Below are 25922 nucleotides of genomic sequence, written 5' to 3'. Positions count from 1 at the left end.
CCTATTTGAGCCACTGTATTTTATAGATGCTTTGTTATAGCCACCTCATTGTGTCCTAACTTATTTAGAAACTGGTACTGGAAATAGGATGTTATCAAATAAAAGCCTAAAACAAGTATAACAAATGAGGAAATGTTGCAGGCAGGAAATCTGATGACCCTTGTTATGCCATGGCCAAACATTTGGCAAAGTTCTTGCTTATTTTAGCTCTGGAGCCCATGATTCTAGGAGGAGAGATTGAGAAGACTCAGGATGTTAGTACGTGTTTGCTGCTTCTTACTGCATTGAACAAGATATGATGAGAGAGGTGAAGCCAGGCATCCATTAACCAGCCTGCAAGCATAAATGCTTAGGCATTGCACTTCTGTCCTGACTGAGACCTGCAATCTAAGTTGCCTGGGAGTCCAGTGATTGAGGGCTTAATCAAGCTAGAAAACCCAACTGCAACTTTATGATGAAGAGCAGGAGATAGTAATGTTTCTCAGAAGCCGTACCAGGCCTTCCATTGAAAGCTCTTTCTCAGACAATGGGAATCAACTCAACTGCAAAGATCATTTAGTTGAAGGAGAAAGGGACAGCCAAGCACAGAGGCCAGCAAATAAAAGAGGGGAAGCGGCAGATGAAAGAACTATGACCACCCGAGGCCTTTGCTAATGTTAGTTTCATATGGAACTAACTAGAAGCTAATAGACTGAAGCATATTAAGTTTTTGAGCAAATTGTTCTGCTGAAAAACAAAACATAAACCAGGCTTACAGAAGTCTATGACAGTTTGCCATGCCCCTTCCCACCCTGAAGCAACCCTGGGTCCCCAAATCCATACCTCCAATGTCCACTTCAGATGTGACCATGGTGGACAGTGAACAAGAGGGTGCCTCCCAGAGAACAGACCAGATGAAACCAAGCACCTTAATACCAGAGGGGACTTTCCATAACTGATGCCCAGCAAACGTTGTTCACTGCCATGGACCACTCACTGGTCCCATTCTTCCCTTTTCTGAATGAGAGTTTTACCTGTGATTACCTCGTTCCTACTCCACAATTGTGTATTGGCTGGTTGGGGGCTAGATCATGCCCTTTCTGTTTACCGGTCCCTGCACTGGAGGGGGTCGTATCAGGACCTGACAGGACACTAAGAGTCAACCAGAATTCCTGGCCTCTGAGCTGGATGAGTGATCAAATGGGATTTCAGGATGTACCCCTTTGAGGGGTGTGCTCTGTGTATGGGAACAAAGGCGCGCTTGGATAATGGAGCAGGAAGCCAGAAGGAGAGATTTGTAATGGATACTAGTTTTATTCTACCTCCTTCCTTTAGTAATAGAAACCCTTCAGATTTAATTGGCACTCATGGCTAGAGATTACAGTTCATCCTTCTGTGCAATCCACCTAGCCAGGAGTCCTAATTTATTTCAAAAGGGATGCAAGTAGGAGTGTTTTGTGAAGGTTTTGTGCCACATCTTTAAAAAGGAAGGTGATTGTTTCCACTCTCCCTTCCATGGAGCTGGAAGGCGGAAACAATGCTGGTGAGCCTGCTTTGATCCTGGAGTAAAAGCAGCCCCCTAGGGCATGGCAGAGTAACAGGACAAAAGGAGTCAGCAACCCTGGATTAGAGCTGCTCCGCTCACCTTTTCCGGACCGCAACCTAACCCAGGGCTGTCATGTGGAAGAGAAAGAAATTTCCATGTGTTTGGAACCCTTGCCTTTCTGGATTTCATTGTTTTGAAGCTTAGTCTGTATTCTAACCCCATATCTATCATTTGACGATGTTTACATGCCCAGCATTAGTGAGCTATAGTAGGGTTTTAATAATAACTTAATTTATTAAAAAATAGTGTACTTTAGAATTGTTTTAGACTTACTGTAAAATTGTGAAGATAATACAGAGTTCCCATACATCTCACACACAGTTTCACCTATTATTAACATCCTACATTAGCATGGTAGCTTTGTCACAATTCATGAATCAATTATAAACTAAAGCCTTAGATATGAGGGTGATCTGGCTGTGACATCTGTCACGCGATTGATCGCCAGGATTGATGTGGCTGATCTTGCTGGCTAGGAAGGTGACCTCCCTCTCTCATTGCTCCATATGTGTCCCTCCCAAAACTGCCCACTTAGTCGGCCTTTCCCGATAGAGGAGGACCGTTCTTGGGTCAAGGGTCTACTAATTGCTGTGCTCCCCTGCTAGACCTGCACACAAGATCTCAAGGTCCATTTGTAGGAGAACGTAGGGTAGCCAAACTTCCAGGACTCCAGACATACCCTAATTAGTCTGCATGTGGCAGTCTGCCTTTTTTTAAAAAAAAAAAGAAAGAAAGAAAAAGCAACACTAGAGCCTATATTTTATTCAGAATTCTTTAGTTTTGACTTAAGGTCATTTTTTTTGTTCCAGGATCTCATCCAGGAACCATATTACATTTAGTTGTCACGTCTCAGGCTCTTTTTTTGCTGTGATGGTGTCTCGGACTTTTAAATTTTTGATGCCTTTGTTAGTTTTGAGGACTATTGTCTCCTCAATGAAGATGTGTGTTTTTCTCATGATTAGACTGGAGTTCTGGGATTTGGGGAAGAAGGTTACAGAGATATTGTGCTATTTTGATCACATCCTATCAAGTACATGCTAGTAATACCATTAATTATTATTGACATTAATCTTGATTACCTTTCTGAGGTAGTGTTTGTCAGGTCCCTCCTCCATAAAGTTACTCTTTTCTTCCCCATCCCATACTGTGGTCTGGAAGATATGCACTATGCAGCCCACACACAGGAAGTGAAGAGTTATATTCTACCTCCTTGAGGATGGAGTAGCTATATAAATTATTTGGAATTCTGCATGGCAGATTTGTGTCTCCTCCATTATTTATTTATTCAAATGTTTATTGATGCCAGCACAGACTCGCAAATCTTTATTTTATACTTTGGGTTATAATTCAATGCTACATTATTTATTTAGTTGCTCAAATACCAGCTTTGGCCATTGGGAGCGCTTTCAATTGACGCCTATGTCCCTTTGACATATCCACATCATTTGTGTGTACATACGTGTGTGCATGTATATGTTTGAGCACTTCCTTATTTCCTGGCACTATAAGATGCTCCGGGTTCATCTTCTCCACATCCTGCCCCAGCCCTAGAACCAGCCATTTCTCCAAGGAGTCTTGGTCACTTTTATTGGTGAATGGTATTAAAAAATCAAGATCTGGATTCATTGCTTCTAGGCTCTGTCAGCTGACAGAGCAAGAAAATATGTGTGTGTATACTAACACATGTAAATGCACATACCTTTAGATATTTCTGTGTGTAACCATCTGTTTCTATATTAAACTAAACATGAAATCATACTGATGTCTCTAACTCACTCATTACCACAGGGACCATTCCTGTCTCTTCCCCTCCTTATCTGTAACCTCCCACTCCAACGGTGAGAAATGTGGATCCCACCAACCACTGTCTATTTACTGAATTATTCAATTCCAATGTATACGTATGTATAGTGGTTTCAGAATTGTTAACCTGTACTCCATGAAAAACAACTCGGTCAACTAGAGTACAGTGATCTGTACCGTTGCTGTGTCTTTAGTCTTACACACTCCACTCATTTCCAAAGTTACTGTTCACTCATTTTCAGAGCTACTAAGGTCAGCCCCTTTTCCCCTCACCCCCTTTACTGAGACTGTTTCATACATTTGCAATACCATTGGATCCTTTTGCAACACTCTGCATTCCATCCTGGGATCCCTTGCCCCTGAACACCTAAATGAGATTTAAAATTTGCATATATTAAGGTTCATTCTTTGTACTGCTAAGTTCTGTGGGTTTTGATAAGTGCATAGTGTCATGTATTCACCATTGCAATATACAGTATAGTTCGAGTGCACTAAAAAATTCCCCATGCTTCACCTATTCAGCTCTCCATCTCCCCAGGCGCACTCCTCCTGAAGCCCCAGCAATCACTAATCTACTTACTGTCTCCATGGTTTTGCCTTTTCCAGAATGTCACATAAGTGGAATCATATAGTATGGAGCCTTTTTCAGACTGGCTTTTTTCATTTAGCAATATGCATTTAAGAAGTATCCGTGTTTCTGCAGATTTGATAGTTCATTCATTTTCATTGCTGAGTATTACTCCATTGTATGGATGTACCACAGTTTTGTCAAGACATTTGTTTGTTGAAGGGCATCTTGGTTTCTTCCAGTTTTTGATGATTATAAATAGAACTGCTATAAACATTTACATGCAGCTTTTTGTATGGACATAAGTTTTCAAATTAGTTGGGTAGAAACCTAGGAGCACAATTGCTAAATTATGTGAAAGAATGTTTATCGTTGTAAGAAACTGCCAAACTGTCTTCCAAAGTGGCTGTACCATTTTGCATTCCCATCATCAATGAATGAGAGTTCCTGGTGCTCTGCATCCTTGCCAGCAATTGGCATTCTCAGTTTTTAGTTTTTAGCCATTCTAATAGGCATAAAGTAGTATCTTATCTGTGTTTTAATTTGCATTTCCTTAATGAAAAATGATGTTGAGTATCTTTCATATGTTTATTTGCCATCTTCTTTGGTTAGGTGTCTGTTTAGATCTTTTGCCCATTTTTTAAAATAAGTTTTTTGTTTCCTTATTGTTTAGTTCTAAGAGTTCTTTGGTATGGAGGACAAATTCTTTATCAGATATCTACTTTGCAAATATTTTCTCCCAGTCGGTGGCTTATCTTTTCATTCTCTTAACAGTGCCTTTCACAGAGCACAAGTTTTTAATTTTAATAAAGCTGACTGAAATTTCTTTTATAGATTGTGCTTTTGATGTTATATCCAAAAACTCTTCACCAAGTTTAAGGTCACATTGTTTTTCTCCTACATTTTCTTCTGGAAGTTTTATGGTTTTGCATTTTACATTTAAGTCTATGATCCATTTTGAGTTAATTTTTGTAAAAGATGTAAAGTCTGGGTCTAGGTACTTTTTTTTTTCTTTTTTGCATATGGATGTCCAATTATTTCAGCACCATTTGTTGAAAAGACTATTCTTTCTTGATTGAATTGTCTTCGTGCTTTTGTCAAAAATCAGTAGACTGTATTTGTCTCAAAATAATTTTCATCTGTTCATGAATCCAATAGTAGTCAACAATATTTTAATGACACAAATTTAAAAGGCATAAATGAATTTTATGAAATGCCATCATTCATTTGATAATCTATATATTTTTAATAATCCATTATGAAACAACCACGGCCTGTATCTTGCCTGCTTCTTCAACCTCATCTCTTTGTGTTCACTAATTCCAGCCTCCTGGCAATCTTTCTGTGATTTCTTTAAATCACATCAAAGCTGCAGTTGCCTTAGGGACTAAACACTTTCTTGTGGGAGACTTTCAATCCAGTTTGCCTTTATGGGCCTGAAGTGTCCTTGAAGTTCATGATCTTTCCTTTTCTCTTGGGAAAGGAGATAAAATTAACAAGTTGTGCCTGTCAAGAAAGTTATATCAATATCTAAATGTTCCTTTCCACCAGATACATTATTCAAATTGCAACAAAGGACGAGAACATGTAACATTCATAAAATTCCCGTGGGAAGTCTCTTCTAGATCTGAAATTATGCTGCCTAATTGTTTACTGTTTCTATTTGGAAAACAGAAAGGAATCTGATCCTGAGTGCTGCCTCAAATGAGGTGAGGAAACGTCATGCCTGGCCCATTGTTTCCACTTCAGGTGAATGCTGGTTCAGAACCACCTTAGACAAAGTCACTCCTTTATTCAAGTGAGCAACTTCAGCCTGAGGACCAGGACAAAGTAGCCATTTGCTGTAACCCACCCGTTGGCAGAGAGCTGAAAGCTATCTAAGTAATATCTGAATATTGTTTTGCGTGAGGAATAGAGGAAGCTTAAAAATGCTTTGACTATTCTCTGTCTCTTGGCATCTGTGAACTTCTATCTCGTGTTTAAGAGAAGCACGGACACATTTAGCCCAGAAAGTGGTCTGATTTTGGCTGATCCTAAAACATCTCCTCCTGGAGTGCTTTTCCCCAACCTGGTTCCTTCTCATCATTCAGCTCTTATTTGAAATATCATCTGACAACATTATTTTTAAATACTACCCTTTGACCTAGTCGCTGCATTTTATTTCCTTCCTGGCCTTAATTGCTTTCAGAAATTATTGTGTTTATTTATTTTTTGTCTTTCAAACTGTGCCTCCACCCTTCCTTTAGAATTTAAGTTCCATGAGGGCAGGAGCCTTGGTTATTTTTGTTATCACTCAGATCTGGAACACAGTTTCTAAACGAAGATTTTTAAATTATTGGATAACAGAACAAATGAATGAGTGAATGAATGAGTGACAGTAGATTATAAACAATGCATTTTTTCCTACAGAGTCTAGAATGATTGGGCATTTCAATGTATTAATGAGAAGAATGTTTCAAAGGGGCAATGAAGTTAAAAAATCTTTCCCAGATGGATTTATAAGGCAATGATAATGATCGGTTTCCTCTCTTCTAGTGAAAAAACGGAAACCATTACCTAACTCAGGAGACATTTGAACATTTCAGGACTATCTCAGAAGCCATACTTCTCAAATGGCAGGACAGAGATCCAGTAGACACGATCCAGAATTCACTTTGTGTTGTGACAAAGTTAACATGCAATTCTGCAGCACATTCAAAACATCCACCAACTCTTAGGCATCTAACAAAAGAGATAATCTAAGAATGGGGTAAGCAGCAGGAATAGATTCATAGATTCTTGCAGTGTTTGTGCTGGTGGGTACAACAGCAAGCCAATGTTCTCAATCTCACATTTTAAGTAGCAGGAAATTGACCCATGAGGGAAATGGCCTATCCAAGTTAATACAGATATTTATGGGCACCTCTGGGAACTGTTGAGTGCTATGGTATAGGTGGAATGCTAAAAACAATTTATTTACATTGTACCAAATAACCAGTATATTCAGTAGTAACAACTACAACAACAAAAAATCAACATCATCATGGTAAGTTTGCCTCTAGGTAGACCAAACGGTTACTTGTTTTGGTAGAGCTCTGAATCAAGATGAATAAGAAAATGTTCCAAACACTCATGATCTTCTATCATAGTAAACAAGTTAGAGAGTGCCCCAGCAGTGAGAACTGGACCGTCTCATCACTCCTATCTAATTATAGGAGTGATTGCAATCAAACAATTAAGGATGCATAGATTACTTCTTGAATAAATTTTTATTTCTTGGCCTTAGTAAAAGAACAAAGAAGGTTTTTAACAACTTCTATTTCCAAGATTACTAGATATATTTTTGTTTTGCTTTTTGGAAGGATACTCTCATAGTGGAGCCATTAATTATTTTTTAGAGACATCTCTTCATTTGTAATAGAATTCAGGGCCTGGTATTCTGAGATTTAGGCAGTTGTGTCCAGGAAAAGTATGCCAATCATAGCATAATTAAGTTAGCTGCAAAAAAAAAAAGAAAAAATGAGATCTTACAAACTGTTTTAGGAATCTGTCATTCCTATGGTGCAAGTAATCCCAGACATGATGAAGAGGACTTGGTAAATCAGAAGCCCTTATCTCTCCACTCCGTATTTATTCCATTTTTACAACAGCTTTTGGTTTAATTTAATACATTATTGTAGAAGAAAGGGTCCATTAAACAGCTACAGAAAAGTGAGAATTACGTTCCTTTTAGGTTTTTTTTTTAATTAAGCATTCAACAGTAGAATCCTTTAAAAATGATATTCAAATGATTTTTAATTACCACAAAGGCATTGAGATGTTAATACACTTTATATAAAAGAGAGGGATACTATTTCATTCGTCCTTTCCTGCCACAAATTCCAACTCTAAGAAAATTATTTCTTTTGATCCACTCTGATAGCATGTAATAAGAGAACAATAAAACATATGGCTCAATTACCACCGCTTCTCATCAAGCATGAATTAATGAATATCAAATTATTATTAATTGTTTTTTCTGGCTCCCTCTCCATAGGACAATGATTACACATTTCTGTATTTTAATAAGCATTAGTGTTTAACACTTTGTGGACCAGTGTCTAAGAGGAACAGATGCTTGAAATCATTATACAGAAGAATAACTCTTTACATTTATCAACATTTAGAAAATACATGATTATCTTTTAATCTCCCTAGTTTGTCAGTTTTTTACAACTGCCTTAAACTCCCTTAGAATTCCACCCTCTCTCAATGTTCCATATGCTTTCCTTTGAGAAGCAATTGCTATGTGCATATAAAGTAGTTTATAAGTGCAATGTCTCAATTTTAATAATAATAATAGTTCCTCACAAGATTATTGAATTTTCAATTCCTTAAGAAAAAGCTCTTTAAAAATCAAAGTTATAGATTGAGCAGTTAAAAAATTAATTTAAGCAGCATGGCACAGAATATAATACATTATGATCACTATAATTGACATATCAATGCCAGTGAGTAATATTTATAGACACTGTACAAGAAGATTCTGTATAACTGACAGTTCATTTATTTTTATAAGCCATCTGTAACTATAAAGTGCTATGTAATAGGAATAGATATAGCATGCGAAAGAACATGTCTTTGTAGTCCATAACTTTCATTATTTCTCACAGATCATTTATGAATCCAGATTTTGAAATGCATGCAAAGAAAACCTGACAAATTACGTAAACACTATGTCATATGATTTTACCCATTACCCATAAATGCAGGTCTTTCTGTTTTTAAAACACATTCTATAAAACTTGTATCGGTGATAAACTGAAGGATGATACCAAGGTTAAATTGTTTAGATATCCTATCTAGTTCAATATGCCTAACAAACACAGATTCAGGTATGTTTCTAAAGAGCAAACAAAAACTTGCTTTAGAATCTGATAATGTTGGAGCAGAAAGAGACCTTAGAAATCATTTTGTCCATTGCCCCTCATGTTACAGATAATAGCACAGAAATCTGAAAAGTTTAAGTGATTTTCTGAGGTCCATACAACTTTATACGTTAACATCTTTCTGCCAAACTTTATCTTTCTGCCAAAATTTCTATCAACATTACTTTTGTACATAAAGGAAACATATCTTGCTCCCATGACAGTTTTACCAAGACTTCAATAACATCTGTAAATCCAAATTCTTAGGGATACAAAGGTGAGAAAATGGTAAATTTGTCTATAATGGAAACCGTGACACACAGCCTAATATTGAGCAGAGACGGACCTGGTCAAGGCTGACAATGCTCAATGCCATCAGAAGCGTGCTTCCTTTGACACTGGGAACTAGAACCACTTGAATTTTTGATCTCTAAATCTAACCAGATACCAGATGGTTCCCTTTATGTATGTGACCTTAGTGGAGGCAATTAGATTATTCATGCAATAGCAGAGTTGTTAATTCTACACAGAGTCAATCTTTGGTGTAAAAGCTTTCCTAGATTATATGTCCTACAATAAAAATTTTAATTCCTTAGTGAATGCTTTCATCTTGATTTTCATGTGCCAGGATTACTGAATCCACTTTGCTGAAAAATTTAAAGAAAATAAGTTAGATATACAAATTCAGCACAAAAATAAGCCTATAACTAAAGTTTAAAAAAAAATAAATAATTACTCATCAAGGGGGTAGTGGTGGGTTAAGCATTTTACTTTCACCTCCTACTGCAGTCATCACTGTGGCATGGCTTTTCGTCATACCATGAATACAAAATATCAATGCCCTGTACTCATATTTATGACATGCCTGAGAGTCATGTCTTGACAACTTAAATATACTATAAAAATGCACACAGGGAAGAACACACAAAGACTTCTGAGTGTTTTGGTAACCACATCTCCTAAACCGTATCATGGACTCCCGGGACTGAAAGTTTTAGAGCTGCACCATGCACATCAAGGCCCCTTGATGTAACAATGGATCCTGATAAGGCTGCTCGATTAAGAAAAAAAAAAGAAATATGAGAACTGGCTGGGGAAAGCAGAAAATAGAAGGCAAAGTATGAATATAATTAGCTTTGTTCTTGTCATTGATTCTGCAGCCTGATGGAACATGGCTTTCTGAATATTTTTCAGAGTATTTTCCAGATGTAGCCTCTCAGTACCTCATTACTATCACACATTTGTCATTAAATTCCATATTTTGGATCCCGTGTAAAAATCGCAAATGCTCCTTTTTCATTTACCACCAGCAGGCAACTTGCCTTTCACACAGTGCTGTTGACCAGCTCCCCAATATCATCATGGTTATTCTCCCTACTTACTATTGAAGCAAAAATTAAATGTTGATACTAGCTTTACAATGAAGTTTCATAGGATTTTACATTGCTAGCTTACTGTGCACTGTACACATCTTTTAAATCAACTTTTACAGCTTTCATGCTAAGCTTATTGAAAATATGAGTTAAAAATGCAGACACTTAATGTTTCTTCTCACAACATTTATGCTAATTAGGTGTCCAAATTATAGTAAAGTTGGTCTTAAAGGTAAAAAAAAAATTCAAATGTTATATGCAATATAGAATTGTACACCATTAACTCTAAATTTTCCATTTAAAAATAACACTAATATAGAATTGTACACTATTAACTCTAAATTTTCTGTTTAAAAATAACATTAAAAGGCATTTAGTATAATAACCAAATTACGTTTAAAAAAAGTTTATTCCAGTGCAAACGTAAAGGTCATTCACAGAAATGCACTTCAATTCCACCAAACAGTAGAGCAAAGAAAATCTGTTTTTGTTTGGAAAAAATGGAAAATTTCCTAAAATAAATGACTTTTGCTTAGTTGTCCCTATGTCTGATCTGATATCAGAAGAAAATATAAATGTTGACTGATTTTTACACCATAAAGTGAAATGCCACCATGGTATCTGCAGCTGAATCTTTAATATAATTAAGAAAATACTTTTTAGTTTTGAAATCTTTCAAAATCAAAAATTCATTAATGTTAGTGATGGTTCCTTAAGAGCTTAACACTTACCTACAACTTGAGAGTAGCAAGGTTCACAATGTATTGTCTGTCTATAAATCCAAACACTGTCACCAGCTTGTAGGTTTCCCAAAGGTTGTTTGCATATTTCACACTAAACAGAATGTATAAACTTTACATTATATATGAAGTTTAGATTCTTGGCGTAACAGGATTAAAAAAAAAAACACTTTTACTTTTTTCAGTACCATCCTTCATAGCAACACTCAGATGAAGAAGCCTCAAGAGAATCCAGAGGGAAAATAAGAGTATACTTATTGTCTGTGATCCACACACCAAACTTTTCAAATAAATCCTCTCATAAATCCCTCTACTATGGAGGTGTGCATTTCAGGGCATATATACCACTGAAGTTTCTATGTAACTCACAACAGAGTAGACATACATTTTCAGAAATTGGTTATGCCAAAGACAAGATCACCACTGATATCGCAAACAAAAACACAAAGTGCATTTATTGTTTGCTTACTAAGGGAGAGCTATGCTGTCCGGGTATAGGGTCATTGAGCAAAGCAAACTTCTGATCCTGTGCAGGGTTTAGGGGGAAGTTTGTTTCAAGTTGTGTTGGTTAAAGAGGAAGGAAAGGGTTGACATCTGCCTTAGACCTGTGCTCACTGGAGCAAGTTCACTGCCAACTGGCTGACTTTCAAGTTCCCTGACGCAAATTGTCATAGATCAGTTTGACATGTTTAAGCTAGTTCAGATGGTTCTCTATTATTATGGCTATAGAATAATCTGTCTTTTCCTAGGAGTGTGGGGACATTTTTATTCTCAGTAGTATTTTATAATTAAATTGAAAATGGACATAAATCATCCAAAATATAATAAATGGAACTTATTCCTATTTACCAAAAGCAATAATCAGGAGAATTTTCTTCTTTAAAAAATTTTTCTGCATAATAATTTAAAATAAGGAGCTATAGACTAACTTTTCTTTCGTTGAGTAAACTTAATAATTAAAATGAAATTTTACTGTCATAATTAAATAATTATGAAATCTTCAGATTACATTTTATATAGAATTCTATATATGATGGCCTTTTGGATTTTATTTGCTCAAAATGAGGCATCATATTTCTTCTTGCTTTGTGTCACTTTCTGAAGCTAATTTAAGGAGAAGCAATCAATTGTCAAAGTATTACATCTACTTGACTGAATTAGATAATTTGTTTCAGTCATAGAATATCAGCACTAGAAAGGACCCATAGATTTAGGCTGTGGTTCTTAAACTGGCTGCCTGTTAGATCTATCTAAGGAGATTGTAAAAATACCAATGCCCAGCAATCATCTCTAAGATTCTTGATTTAATTGGGGCTGGTCCCAAGCATTCTATTTTTCTCCTAATCTCCTAAGACAATTATAATATGCATCCAGGGTTGAAAACCACTGGTCTAATCAGCTACTTCATTTTACAGATGAGGAAACTGAGGCTAAGCTAATTTAGATGATCGTCCAAAGTCACATGGCCTCAGTTAGTGTCAGTCAGAATTCCAGCTCAGGTCTTCAGGTTCCCAGTTAAGTGCTCACCCAGTTACACCAAAAACTATATTGTTGACCTACGCAATGTTTTTGTGAAAAGTAAAAGAAATAGCATATAAAAACACAAACTGTGAAGCATTTTACTATGTACGCTTTATTATTATACTAAGCCACATTTAATTAGAATTAATCATGCTCTCAAAAGCAGACTGAGTTTCAACTACTGTTAAGCCCATTGGTCCTAATTTCATGACGTAAGGAGCTGCCAGCTTTCTTCTCAACAAGTTCTTTGCCTTTTCAGGTTTCATTATATATTTTATGTAACGCATGATTTATGAAAATGCTGCAAAAACTTTTCTAAAGAGAACCAGTGTTTATCTTTTTACAGATCTCAATCTGTAGGGCAAGAGTTATAAATGTGTCAATAATCAACTTTTAAGCCTAAAGCCAAGAGAATAATTATAAACCTTGGAGGTTTAGGCTGTAGAACTCTGAGAAATGTTTAAATAGTGCATTATTAATGTGCATGACAGTGTTTCTGAAAGCTTTAACTTCATCTCATATATTTCATTAAATAATTATTTTTATTCCAATCGTTATGCAATTTTATATTGAGTTAAACGCAATAAACATAGCCTTACCTTGAAGCAAGTGGAATGGCAGCAAATTTGTAATTCATTTAAAATCATCTTAGCTTCTGTGCCCAAGGGTTTTCGACAGTAAGTGCACATATCCATTTCAATGACAGACCTATAGAGATGTAAGCAATTAAAAATAAATTTGTCGTCATGCAAAAGACAGATGTATTCCCCATAAAGTCATATGGAAATGATATGCTAATTTTGTTGATACTGTAGTAAATTGTGTAAAAATCAAGGAAAGCTGAGGATTTACTTATCCTAGGATAGCAGGATAAGTGATTGATTCTTCTAGTTATTTCAAAATGATATCAAAGAATTAACATGAAGGAAAGTCTCAGATTATTAATTCATTAGCAATCAAAAGTGCATCTGGGCAGGACAAAGATGTTCACAGTTTTCTAACTGAACTAGATCATAAGTACCCCTTGAAGATAGAAGAGGGTTTTGAATTATTAATACACTTATATCATAGAAAATTTATGCTGCAGATTAATATAAAAATTTAACTCTCAAAACATTCAATAGGACAAAAATAGAAATCCATTCAAGAATGTGTTGGTGAATTCACAAATGATGGATAACCTAGATTCTAGAGTCCAGAGTCACTAAAATGCTCCCCTATGCCACTTCTCTTGGTGTCACACTGTAAGACTCAGAATGTTGGGGGCCCTTTCATGACAAAAATTCTCCAATATGATATAATCTCACCACAAATTTGATGGGGAAAAAAGAGCTTTGCTATTTACTTTGGAAAAATAATGTTCAATAATAAATAAATGATCAGCAAGTCCAAAAGACCTTGGATCACGCCAGAGTCTTAAGAAAGGCCGATAACTACTTGATTCTTTTCCTTTTGAAAGGTCTTAGGACAGTCTTAAATAGCACCTTGCAGAGTTTACTAGTCTCAAGGTGTTAGCAAACAAGCCTGAAATTTCCAAAGTAGGATACGTACCGGGGTGGTGAAATAAAAATAGCTAATACTTAATAGTGCTAATATGTTTAATATGTGCAGTGCATTTTCCACGCACTTTGCTTATATCAACTCGTTTATTCTTCACAACATCTCTGAGAAGCAGGTACTCTTATTTTTATCATTATTTTACAGAAGAGAAAGCTGAGGCACAGAAGGGTAAGTCATGTAGCCAGTGAGTGGCAGAGGCAGGATTTGAATGAAGGCAGAGCAGCCACAGAGCCCTTTGCTACCTCTGGGCCTGCTTTGTGAGACTGACTGGGCTCGCTGGGTTAGAAAGAACTAGTCATGCCCAGAAACCACAATGGATCCTGTCATCAAGCGCAGGACTAGAAGCAGAGAGGAGGGAAAGTTGAGGGGAGGAGGGGGTAAGAGAGGAAAGGGATTGGAGTAGATAAACCTTTTTTCATTTTATACTCTCAGCCCTTCTGGTAATCTCTTCTTCCCTTATGTATATAAATAAATATTTCCCTCTTTCAATGATCTCTCTAGGTACTTGCTTACATATTCCGGGCAAAGAGTTTCCTATGCATTTTTCACATATATGCATACGTAGGTACCCACACACTTAAATTTCCCATGTTAGACTGTAAGCACTTCCAGAGTAAAAACTGCCACTCTCTAGCATTCTTCCATTCCAGAGACACACTGAGACAGGAGCTGGGAATATAAAGAAGAATGAGAGAGTCTCCTCCAATGAGAAGCCTTCTTTCCACTAGGGTAGCCAGGTGTGTGATTGGATGGTCACCACATATTTATGGATGTGTGAAAAGAGTTCGGAGAACACAGCCAGTGGAGCAACTCATCCCTGGGGTGAAGCAGGAAAGGCTTGTCAGCATAAGTGTCATCTGAGTTAAAGCCTGAGGGTGAAGGAGCTCTCAAGGGGAGCTCAGTGAGGTGGGGAGGGGCGTGATGGAGGGGTTCCAAGCACAGTGAACAGGATGTACCAAGGTGCCACACAATGAGGGTGGCTGGAGTGACTGAACATCAGTCAATATTCAGCAGGATCAGATTCTGAAGGCCCATAAATCATGTACAGAGGAATTTGGTATTTACCCTGTAAAGGGGCACTGGCCACTTTATGGGATTGATGTGCTTAGGTAAGAACTGTGGGGATGCAGCTAATTTCACACAATGATCAACAGAAAAAGTTTGCTGGACTAACCAGTTTTAACAGAGAATTGACTTTTGCTCTGATGACTAAAAAATTTCAAGGATCACTTGAGGAACAGGAGTGAAATTCTTCACTTTGAGGGCAATACTTTAATGTGGAATGCTTTTCTTCCTTAACAATAAAAATATGAGCCCAGGGAAAGCTCTGGTGTTGGTGTTATCCTTATTAAGATCATACTTGGTCAGAGGAATTCTCTGGTGTTCCAGTGGCTAGGACTCCATGCTCTTCCTGCCAGGGACCTGGGTTTGATCCCTGGTCAGGGAACAAAGCTGTGCCTTGTGACCAAAAAAAAAAAGATCATACTTGGTCAAAGATCTTTTCAGAGCATTATGAAAAACCTAGCTCTGGTGTTCTGGTTATCTAAGCAGTACTTGTGGTGCTCCTGTAGTCACATCAAAGAGGTGTGACTTAAAGGCAAGACACTAAGAAGAGCCTTGGTAATAGAAGATCTTACAAAAGTGACAAAAAGAGGATATAATTTTGATGCCTGGCCCACCTGTTTCCCTTAGTAAAAGGAACATAGGTTTGTTTATTCAGGAATAATTTATTGAGTATCTGTTAGGTGCCAAGGACTGCGTCACAAGCTGAGGCTGTGCATAAAAATGAGATATGGGGGCTTCCCTGGTGGCGCAGTGGTTGAGAGTCCACCTGCCGATGCAGGGGACACGGGTTCGTGCCCCGGTCCGCGAAGATCCCACGTGCCACGAAGCGGCTGGGCCCGTGAGCCATGGCCGCTGAGCCTGCGCGTCCGGAGCCTGTGCTCCGCAACGGGAGAGGCCACAACAGTGAGAGGCCCGTGTACCGCAAAAAAAAAAAAAAAAAAAAGATATGTCGTGATCCTCAGTGAGCCATATTTCCACCCCCTGCAATACAGAAATACCATCCATAGAATACCGGACATTTGCATTACAGCTGGTTTCCAATGGTTGGATTGAAATGCTAATTATTTTTATTTCCTCCGCTGGAAGTCTGCAGGCCACAGTCTCAGGAGTGTCACCTATTTACCCGACTGAGCATAAAATGGTAAAAGAGAGTAATCAAGAGCAAAAGCCTGAGGTCAGTTTACCGGCACTAAATTGATGCTCATCCTAACCTCCTTCCTGGGAACTGAGCACGGGGCCTAGTGGGTCACAGCGGCACATCCACGCAGCTGTTTGTAAGGTGAGCTGGCTTTGGAAAACCGCAAGGAGGGAGGGCTGAGGGCACAGTCTAGGGATGCAATGAAGCCTAGATGCTAATAATGTGGCAGTACTGGGGACTCCTGGGATCACCAACAGCAGAGACACTTGCCTGGGAGGCAGCTGTAAGGCACAGAAAGCTCTACTGGAATAAAGTACATCAAAATCAAAGAACAACAGCCAGGAAGCCAAGGAGCAAATTCCTAGATGCAGAGGTTGCTGTACTTTGTTCCACTCATACAGTCACCAATATAACCACTGTCAGGAATGTCATCTCCAAGTTCAATGGACTACAAGAATGTGTACATATATATTTCAGTGCTATATACATAATGAAGATATGTAAATATATATTATATATAAATAATATACACATATATAATAAAATGTATATTTATAAAGTATGTACACACATATATATTATCTATAATATATAAAAATACATATGTTTATATGTGTGTGTGTATATACTTTTATGTATGGAAATACAGACATACTCACCTATCGGAAGTCGAATAAACGGTTTGTATGTATTTTCCAGAGATACTCTCCTGATATCTATCCTTTGGTGATTTACTAGAAACAAACACATATGGACATGTGAGAATTGGGCTATTTCCCTAGTATTGAAGTATATACCCCTATGCAGGCAAGGAAGCACACACACACCCACTCACACAGCCTCATTATTATTCTTCTTTGTGATGTTACAAGCCAGGACAATGTACTGACTCTTTTTTTTTTTTAATCTGGAGAAGTATTGATATGCAAGAAACCTTCAAGTTGACATAAGTTGACATATTCACCAAGATAAATTAAGAATGGGGCAAGGAGAGTGCAAGAACAAGTGTAAGCAGGAAAAGCAGTTATTGTTTTCCATGAAGTTTATACTTGCACCTCCCTTATTTTTACTAAAAGAAAGCTATCTGTAGCCTCACGTAAAGAATATACACAAAGCACGAGCCAGTGCAGGCAAATATAGACAGACACCATTCACGTAGAGAAACACTCCTGAACTTTTAGAGAAAGCTTTGGAAGTTTTTATATTTGCTTGAAAACATCCAGGAATCATTTAGAATGAAAGCAAAAATACTGTAACTTTTAAAAGTCCTCTTTGTTCCCTTTCTGCTCCAGTTTGTAAACGTCACTCTCTCCCGGAGACAAATGAAGTGTGCAGTGCACTAACCAGCTGGCTGTCCATAACTGCTTCCCCAGTACTTACACTACCTGGGAGCATATTAGGACCAGAAGCAATATGTTCCTATTATTTCATACAGTGAAGGATAACTCCATAGCCCTCACTTGGGATTTTTTAATGAGAAATCCTTCCCTCCCTCCAAACTGCCCGTAGGCAGACTGCTGTCAGAAATAGAATCTACTTTATGGAACACATAGCCCACAATGCTAAATAAAAGTTTGCACATACTTATGCCTGATACATATAAAATTATTCCCATTTTATTGGTCAGAAAATTGAGACTTGAATTGAGACAGAAAACTGATGTTAAGCACTTTTGCTGAGGCCACATAGTCAGTAAATGACAAACTAAGATTCAATCCCAACTCTGATTCTAGGGCCTCTGGTCTAATATATACTGCACTGTCAGTGTAGATTTTAGGGAGAACTGGATTAAGCAGCAAAATCAAAGTTGAGGTTGCATTTTACAAGGTAACTTACTTTGGGGTCTGAGGAATCCCTTTTGGGGGGAAGGTTGCTCAAATCGAATGCACCTCGAATTTCTGGGACCCCCGCCCCCATACTCTGATCTCTGGCCTCTTTGAAATGGGCGATGATTAACACATGCGTGCGTATATCCACATATGAATGCCCCACCGTTACCCTACCCCACAATTAGGCCAATTCTTGTTTTTATACTCCACAAAATCGAATGACTTGTGAATCCCTGACCTTGTTTGACATTTTCCTCAACATCCATCACATCAGGCAGCGGATTTTGTGGGCCAGAGCTTATTTACTAAAAGTTATACCCCTTATTTCAGATTAGAGGTAAACAATAGTCAATAGAACCATTTAATTAAAGTGTGACTCCAAATTAGCATAGGAATACTTGTGTAATTTTATAAAGCTTATTTTGGGCATGTATGTTTATGTGACAACTCTCAAATAACTATCCTATTATGTATACATGTGTTATATTAAAATATTTTTTAGTCCATTCAATGAAATTGTATGATTATTTGACAAATACTTAATAGTGGAAAGATTATAAAGAATTATATACTTATTTATATAAAGAACTCGATATACTCTTAAATGTTCTGCTATTTGAAAGAAGCAAGCATACCCTAAAATAATGGCATTCCTTCTTAAACACAGATTATTTCAAAATTATAAAAAATATATAGCAAAATACTTCAAATAAATTTCCAGTACCTATTCTCCACATACGTCCTTGTGTACACAACAGTATCCTGTGGTCCTGCATGCCTGGTTTCAGCATTGGAGCTGCAATACAAACCATTTTACTTCATGTTTAAAGTTTGTTTACAGGATAATCAAATTAACAAGGCAATTATCCAATCCAATGAAAAAAATAATGCTCATATAGTCCTTCTAAACTATTACCTTTGAAATACGAATGTTAAAGTGGTATCAATCCATTTCTGCAAAATTTATTTATGTCTCCCATTTTGTCTTAACTTCCAGAAGTGCCTTGGCCTACTTCCAGAATACTATTATGAAAATCAGTCACTCAATAAGTCTGTTGTAGAGCACGATGATTATTTTGAATATTCCTGTAACATGTTTTAGTGTCTATTTCCCTGATGTCCCGTTCATATTTCCAAACCATTGCTTTCCCCACAAATCTCAAGCAAAAAGTGGACCTTAATTAATGAACATAACATCTGATTTAATGAAACATAATGAACATAACATCTGATTTAATGAAACCTTTAAATCTACTTAAAGAATGTCAATGCCAATGTCTCAATCATGCTTTTTTAAAAAAAATTATAGGGCTTCCCTGGTGGCGCAGTGGTTGAGAGTCCGCCTGCCGATGCAGGGGACACGGGTTTGTTCCCCGGTCCGGGAAGATCCCACATGCCACGAAGCGGCTGGGCCCGTGAGCCATGGACGCTGAGCCTTCACGTCCAGAGCCTGTGCTCCACAATGGGAGAGGCCACAACAGTGAGAGGCCCGCGTACCGCAAAAAAAAAAAAAAAAAAATTATAGACTTTTTAAGGAAAAATCACAGTTTACACTCATTATTCATAATTGACAACTTACCAGTGACCAAGTTGTTTACTCAACACCTTTGTATAAGCCTGCTTAGCCACTGGTAAAATTAAAAATTTCTGCATTTCCAAGGAAGGATCAGGTTGTATGTGGATATTTACTTTAAAAAACAGAAGGAGAAAAAAAAAATACAACAGAAGGAGAATAGTCCTGTCAGCTGTTTTATAATTGACCACAGTACCTGAGCGTCTTCCGTGCTTCATAAGAGTAGGCAGTGGTTCTAGAAGATGGGCTGATTAAAGCCTCAGTAGACCCACTAACTTGGCCATCTTGCCTGAGAAAGCAAATGCAAATATTTGGCACTTAAAATCAAGGCCACCTACAAGGTTTTTGTTTTATTAAAATTCTGTTCAATGAACTTTTAAAAATATACAGTGAACCTCTTTCTTGTTTGCCTGGTTTCTGCACAGATACACAAATAGAATACATGTACGACTTTACTCCTCCACAGAGACCACTATCTTACTTTTAGGAATCATCTACAGGTATGTGTCACATTATCTAACACTAAGACAGAATATTTTTTTACCAAGGGCAGGAACCATCTGAAATTGGTTCCAGTAACATTTTCACAGCAGCAGTGCCATTTTAGAAAGTTTTTCATGTACAACATATCTGACAGTTTATCAGTTTAATGAAAGTTATCCAGGGGTTCCTTTGAGAAATTCCAGTTTCCATTTTGTTTTTAATGGAAAGCAGTACTTTGAAGATTGCAAAAGAACTTTGACCTAGATTTCTGCTAATCTAAAAATGTCACTATGCTTAACAAAGTGCAGGCATATTTGCTTTTTCCTATGAGATAGAGGAAAATTCTAATGCAGGAGTAGTGAAAGCTTTAGCTCTTTTTCCTCCCCTGTGTTAGTAAACTCTGAGATAGGAGAGACATAAAGACCAAGAGGAGGATTTAGATCTTGATCATGATTTATCATTCTTAACTGGCCTGTTCCTTCCATTTCCAGGTAGCTCTTAAAGAAGAAGAAAACATCTGTTCACATAGTATCAACTCTGGCATACAGAAAACCATCTTCTAGTTTTAAGACAGATATTTCACAAAACAGATGTTTTACAGCTGAGTTAAAATGACACTAAGTAATAAAGTAGAATTATTATTATTAGAAGATTTTCGAATACAATCATTAGAATATGTCATTCCAGAAAAATGAACCTAGTTGTGAATTGTTTGGAAATATTCAAATCATATAGTACATAATACAAAACCCAATTTTAGCAAATAGTTTCAAAGGACAAAGGTTGTCAATGAGTGTGAAATGTGTCTGTATTGTCCTCAGAAAGATAAAATCAAATATCACCAATCTGCAAAATCTGCAGATAGGAAAGTGAAATAATTTGTAAACAGTTCTGATAAGGATTGAACTGTGTCCTGCCAAAATTCTTATGCTGAATTTGGTTTAATTGGTTTGGCATATGGCTTGGGCATTTGCAGTCTTTTAAACCTCTCCAGTAAGTCTCACGTGCAAGTCAAGATTGAGAACCACTACCTTAGAGGCAGCCTGACATCTTACCCAAAAGAGCACTGGTTCTCAAAGTGTGGGCCCTGGATTAGCAGGTGAGTCTGATGTAAATAAAATGTGGGAACCAGTGCAATAGAGGACTCTCCACCAAACTATTCCTTAGATGCCTTGAATAATATTCCTAAAGAAGAACTTATGACTGACAATGTTTTTTGCTTGATGGCTTTATTGTTAAGACGTTACCCTTCATTGAAACAAATTGCTGAATTGTAACTTGCAATCAACGTTCACAATTTTGTTTCTTAATTAAATAACTCTATAAACTATAAAACCAAATATTGTGTTGGAACTTACAAAATTCCAAATGGAATTATACTTGAGAAAATGTCTTCTGCAGTGGAAGTTCACCTTGAAAATTTAACTATCTAGAACCTTCATACACTGCTAGTGAGAACATCAAATGGTACACCTGATTTAAAAAACAGTCTGGCAGTTCCTCAAATGGAGTTACTGTAGGATTCAACAATTTCACTCCCTAGGTATTTACCCAAGAGAAATAAACACACTCTACACAAAAACTTATATATGAATGCTTATAGCGGCATTGTTCATAAGAGTGAATTACAATCCAACAGTGGAAACAATCCAAATGCCCATCAATTAATAAATAGATAAACAAAATGTAGTACATTCACACAGTAGAATATCATTTGGCAATAAAAAGAAATGAAATACTGAGACATGCTACAACATGGGTGAACCTTGAAAACATTATTCTAAGTGAAAAAAGCCAGTCACAAAGGACCACATATTTTATTATTACATTTATATGAAATGTCCAGAATAAGAAATTTAAAGAGCCAGAAAGTAGCTTAGTAGTCGTCCAGAGCTAAGGGGTTGGGGGAAAATGATGTGTGACTGCTACTGGGCATTGGGTTTCCTTTTGAGGTGATGAAAATTTTGTAAAAGTGATTGTAATGATGGTTGTACAACTCTGTGAATATACTAATCAGAAAGCATATATCTATGTGGACATCCAATTACTATACAAAGTGAATACATTCATAAAGTAAATCAAGTGTCAGGTTAACAGATTGGCCTATGACTCTTATTTAGATTTCCATTGTCCTATTTGACTTAACCTTGGCAACTTGACCTTAAACAGCATAAAATAATTTCAACTGATAAATACCCATGTCACTGCAAACTTTATAAATCTCTTTTGCATGAAGACTAAAAGCTTAGTAAGAGCTTACCATTTTGAACTGTTGTATGTGTTAGAGTTTACTTCTATAAAACTATCAAGGTTTTGAGCTCTTGTCAAAATTACAGGTTTTAAATATATAAAAAGAAGTCTTATTGGTACCAAAGGGGATAGTGGAGGAGGGGGTGGGCAGGAGATAAATTAGGACTTTGGGATTAACACATACACACTACTATATATAAAATAGACAATCAACAAGGACCTACTATATAGCACAGGGAACTCTACTCAATATCCTGTAATACCTATAATGGAAAAGAATCTGAAAAAGAGTATATTTTATATATATATATATATATATATATATATATATATATATACACACATATAACTGAGTCACTTTTCTGTACACTTGAAACTAACACAGCATTGTACAATAACTATACTTCAATAAAAATAAATAAAATTTTAAAAAAGCAGAATTCTTCTGTGGAAAAATAAAGAGAGGACTTGAGGCCAGGACACCTCTTTAATTTACTAACTTTCTGCACCTGATCCAGTCTCTTACTCTCTGACCCTCAATTTTCTTTCTGTTAAATTTTTACCCATTTTGAGAGTCAAGTAAACTTTCTTTTCTGTAGCCAGAATATATGGGTGCAAAATTGGGCCCAGAGATTTCTTTTTTCCACTTTTTTTTTTCACGTGAGAATTTTATTACAGTTGTTCTTTCAGGGCTGGGGCAGTATCTACATTTTCCATTTAATTTGGAGACAGATCCTGTACAGGATTTGGAGAGAACTGAAGAAGAATGAATAACGTCTGAACACAGAACTCAGGGATGAGCAGATGATTTTGTAGTGGTGGTTAAGGCGTCCAGACATAGTAACTGACTGTGATGATCACCATCCCACTGGAGAGACGGCGTGCATTTGTGAATGTACATGTGATTGTTGGGTTATGTTAGGTAAGAGGCACAGATGAAACTGCAGGAAAGTAAAGGAGAGTGTGTGTACATTACAGCCAGCCACGGTGTTTTCCATCCCACACCCTCTTCTACACAGATGGCCACAACCACACCGCCTTGCTGAAGGAGGCCAGACAGACCTTGGAAAGCTAGAGGAAGGTGAAGTTACGAGGAAGGAGAGGCAGCTAAAGCTCTTGGTTATCCAACAGCTACAGAGCAGAGAATAAGGAAGCCAATAGGTAGAGGGAAGAGCAGGAGAAAAATAGGCAGAAGCCAACAAAGAACTGACAATGACCAAGAACTAAGGTTAATGTCTGGGGATTCCTGATGGAATGTCCTCTGGTCAAGAATGAACAACCTTCCAGTGCAGGCCTCCATGAAGCCCGGCCATGCTACCATTCCTGCCCTTGAATTTCCATTTCCTCATTAATCTTTCCAATAAAACCCTGTTTCATGAGCAAGCCTAACTCAAACTGAAACACCTCTCAAGTCATATTCAGTGAAAAGTTCCTTAATTATACCTCTTCATTTACTTGTCATTTTTTAATCTGGATCGTTTCCAAATAATATTTGAATAAGCTTGGTTAATTGTAAGCCCAATACTGTTCCCAAAATAGTGGATCCTATTGAAAATGTAGCCTCCCTCATTCTATCAGAGGCTTGCTTGGGATCACAAAAAGAGAAGGCAGAGGATGATTTGGAGAATTAAGGAAACAGAAAGAAACTACCTACCTCTTATATGCAAGAGCCTTTAAGAGATATGAAAAACAGACAAAACAGTGAGCCAGCTCTTTTCCTACTTTTCTACTCTCTTCACCTGATATCAACAATATCATTTCTTTACATAAACTTTTTTTTTTTTTTAAACAGAAAAGGCAGCTGTATCTTAGGAAGGTTAAAAATAGAAACTTATTGCTTCTAGGGTCCTCCCATGTGTTGGGAGAAGAATTGCTAAACATGGAAGACTTTTAAAATTCTTTCCTAATTTAAACAATCTGTAACAACAATGAAGTATAGCTTCTATCCTAACCTTCGTTGTAAAAGAAACAAAGTACAACAGTTTTAAAGCTGGTATTCTCTGTGGTGTAAAGAAATTCCAAAATTAGGTCCTGTTTTGTGGCTGTGATGAATTTGTGCATTCTTTTAGCACTACGTATCCAAGGAAGAGATTCCCAGAGTGCTTTCTGCACTGCTGAAAACCTACCAAGTGACAGTAAGTAAAAATAAATCTTCACAGCTCAAGTGCAGAGCACTGAATTTCCATGGTGCCTTTTACAGTAAAGCCATTGAACAGCAGGTCCTTAGTCAGAAATTCCAACAGAATTCAAAGTTTGCTAACTTTTTTCCAAATCAGTTATTAAGCACCCTGTACATTGTTTTTCATATTCAGATAGTGTTTATATTTAAATATCACAGTACAGTTCAACTTCTCAGAAAATCTTTCAAGGTTATATAATTTATGAAGGCTCATATGGAATTCATAAGAAAAATGTAAATTATAATAAGCCTTACCTTTCATTTTTACTCTTAGACATATTGGAATTTACTTCAATTAAATTTTCTAGGTCCTGTTCTCTATAGAAAAAAAATATATATTTTTACATATATATATATATATGATGTAATTACATACAATTTTAGGAAATAAACATTAGAATAAAAAAGTTTTAGATCAGTACAAAAATTTAAACATAGTCATTTGTGGTCTTTAAGGATATGGACATCAAAAATCTGACATCGAACTATTGGTCCTATGCAACTCAAGTATGAGCATGGATTACGTTATGAGAGAGAAATAAAGAACTAAGTTTTTGGAAGGTTTGAGAAATCTGGTCTGAAAAGAAACAACTGATTGATATTCACATTCAGCTAACTTTGAATGAATACTTACTTTGCATCACAAAGTACTAACTTGTATATTTCCATGTGGATTATCTCATTCAGATCTCACAAAATCTTGCAAGACAGCACATGGGGCTCAGAAAGTCTAAGTGAATTTTCCAAGGTCAATTGACTAATTTGTAAAAGAGTCAAGGCTTGAGGCTGAGCCACCTGCCCATCTGAAATCAACTCTTAAATATTTAATTAGAGCCTTTATTCCAGCCTTTTGCATGACAGAAATATGAGAAGTCAACCCCAAATTTGAATAAACAATTCATAATGTGGAGGATAAATGGGACAATTACATTCTTAAATCTTGGGCTACAATAATGATTTGACACACCTTCATGAGATACAATGTTCTCTGGTATGTTATGTATATATTAATTATTTATATATTTGCTATAACACTGGTAGTTCTTAATTTTTTTCCATGAGTTTGGAAAAGCCTTGTCACCAATGCTATTGGTTAGCAGGATGGTTTAGGAGTCAGAGCAAGGCCATTTCTTCTCCTACTTTCTTGGGCAAGTTAGTCAACCTTTCTAAGTTTCCTTTTGTAAACTAGGATAATAATATCTAATTTCATAAGGTTGCAGTGAGAATAAATTAGTTAATGTAAATAAACTTTGCAGGCACAATGACTACAGTTGTGACTGAACTGAGTAAGAATAAATAAGTGATAATTAACAGAAGTGTAGTGACACAGCACTAGGCACTATGGATTCCAGAATTCTGAGGGACTATA

The 25922-nt window shown here is 36.8% G+C and overlaps 1 protein-coding gene across 1 annotated transcript in view; it reads right to left on the bottom strand.

The window, feature by feature from the left end:
* Positions 1 to 7185: 7185 nt before the first annotated feature.
* The window catches only part of SCEL (sciellin), a 330241-nt gene continuing 311504 nt past the window's right edge, over positions 7186 to 25922 (bottom strand). The window contains exons 34-40 of the mRNA XM_081214834.1: positions 24809 to 24871; positions 19838 to 19930; positions 18793 to 18864; positions 16899 to 16973; positions 13076 to 13184; positions 10947 to 11049; positions 7186 to 9489 (exon numbers count right to left, since the gene is read on the bottom strand). Coding sequence (XP_081070960.1) covers positions 9473 to 9489; positions 10947 to 11049; positions 13076 to 13184; positions 16899 to 16973; positions 18793 to 18864; positions 19838 to 19930; positions 24809 to 24871 — 532 coding nt within the window. The 3' untranslated portion in view covers positions 7186 to 9472. The remainder of the gene's footprint in view (positions 9490 to 10946; positions 11050 to 13075; positions 13185 to 16898; positions 16974 to 18792; positions 18865 to 19837; positions 19931 to 24808; positions 24872 to 25922) is intronic.

The sequence above is a fragment of the Mesoplodon bidens genome, assembly GCF_964165515.1.
Source record: "Mesoplodon bidens genome assembly, chromosome: 17".
NCBI lineage: Eukaryota > Metazoa > Chordata > Mammalia > Artiodactyla > Ziphiidae > Mesoplodon > Mesoplodon bidens.
This window is presented reverse-complemented; position numbering and strand designations above follow the sequence as displayed.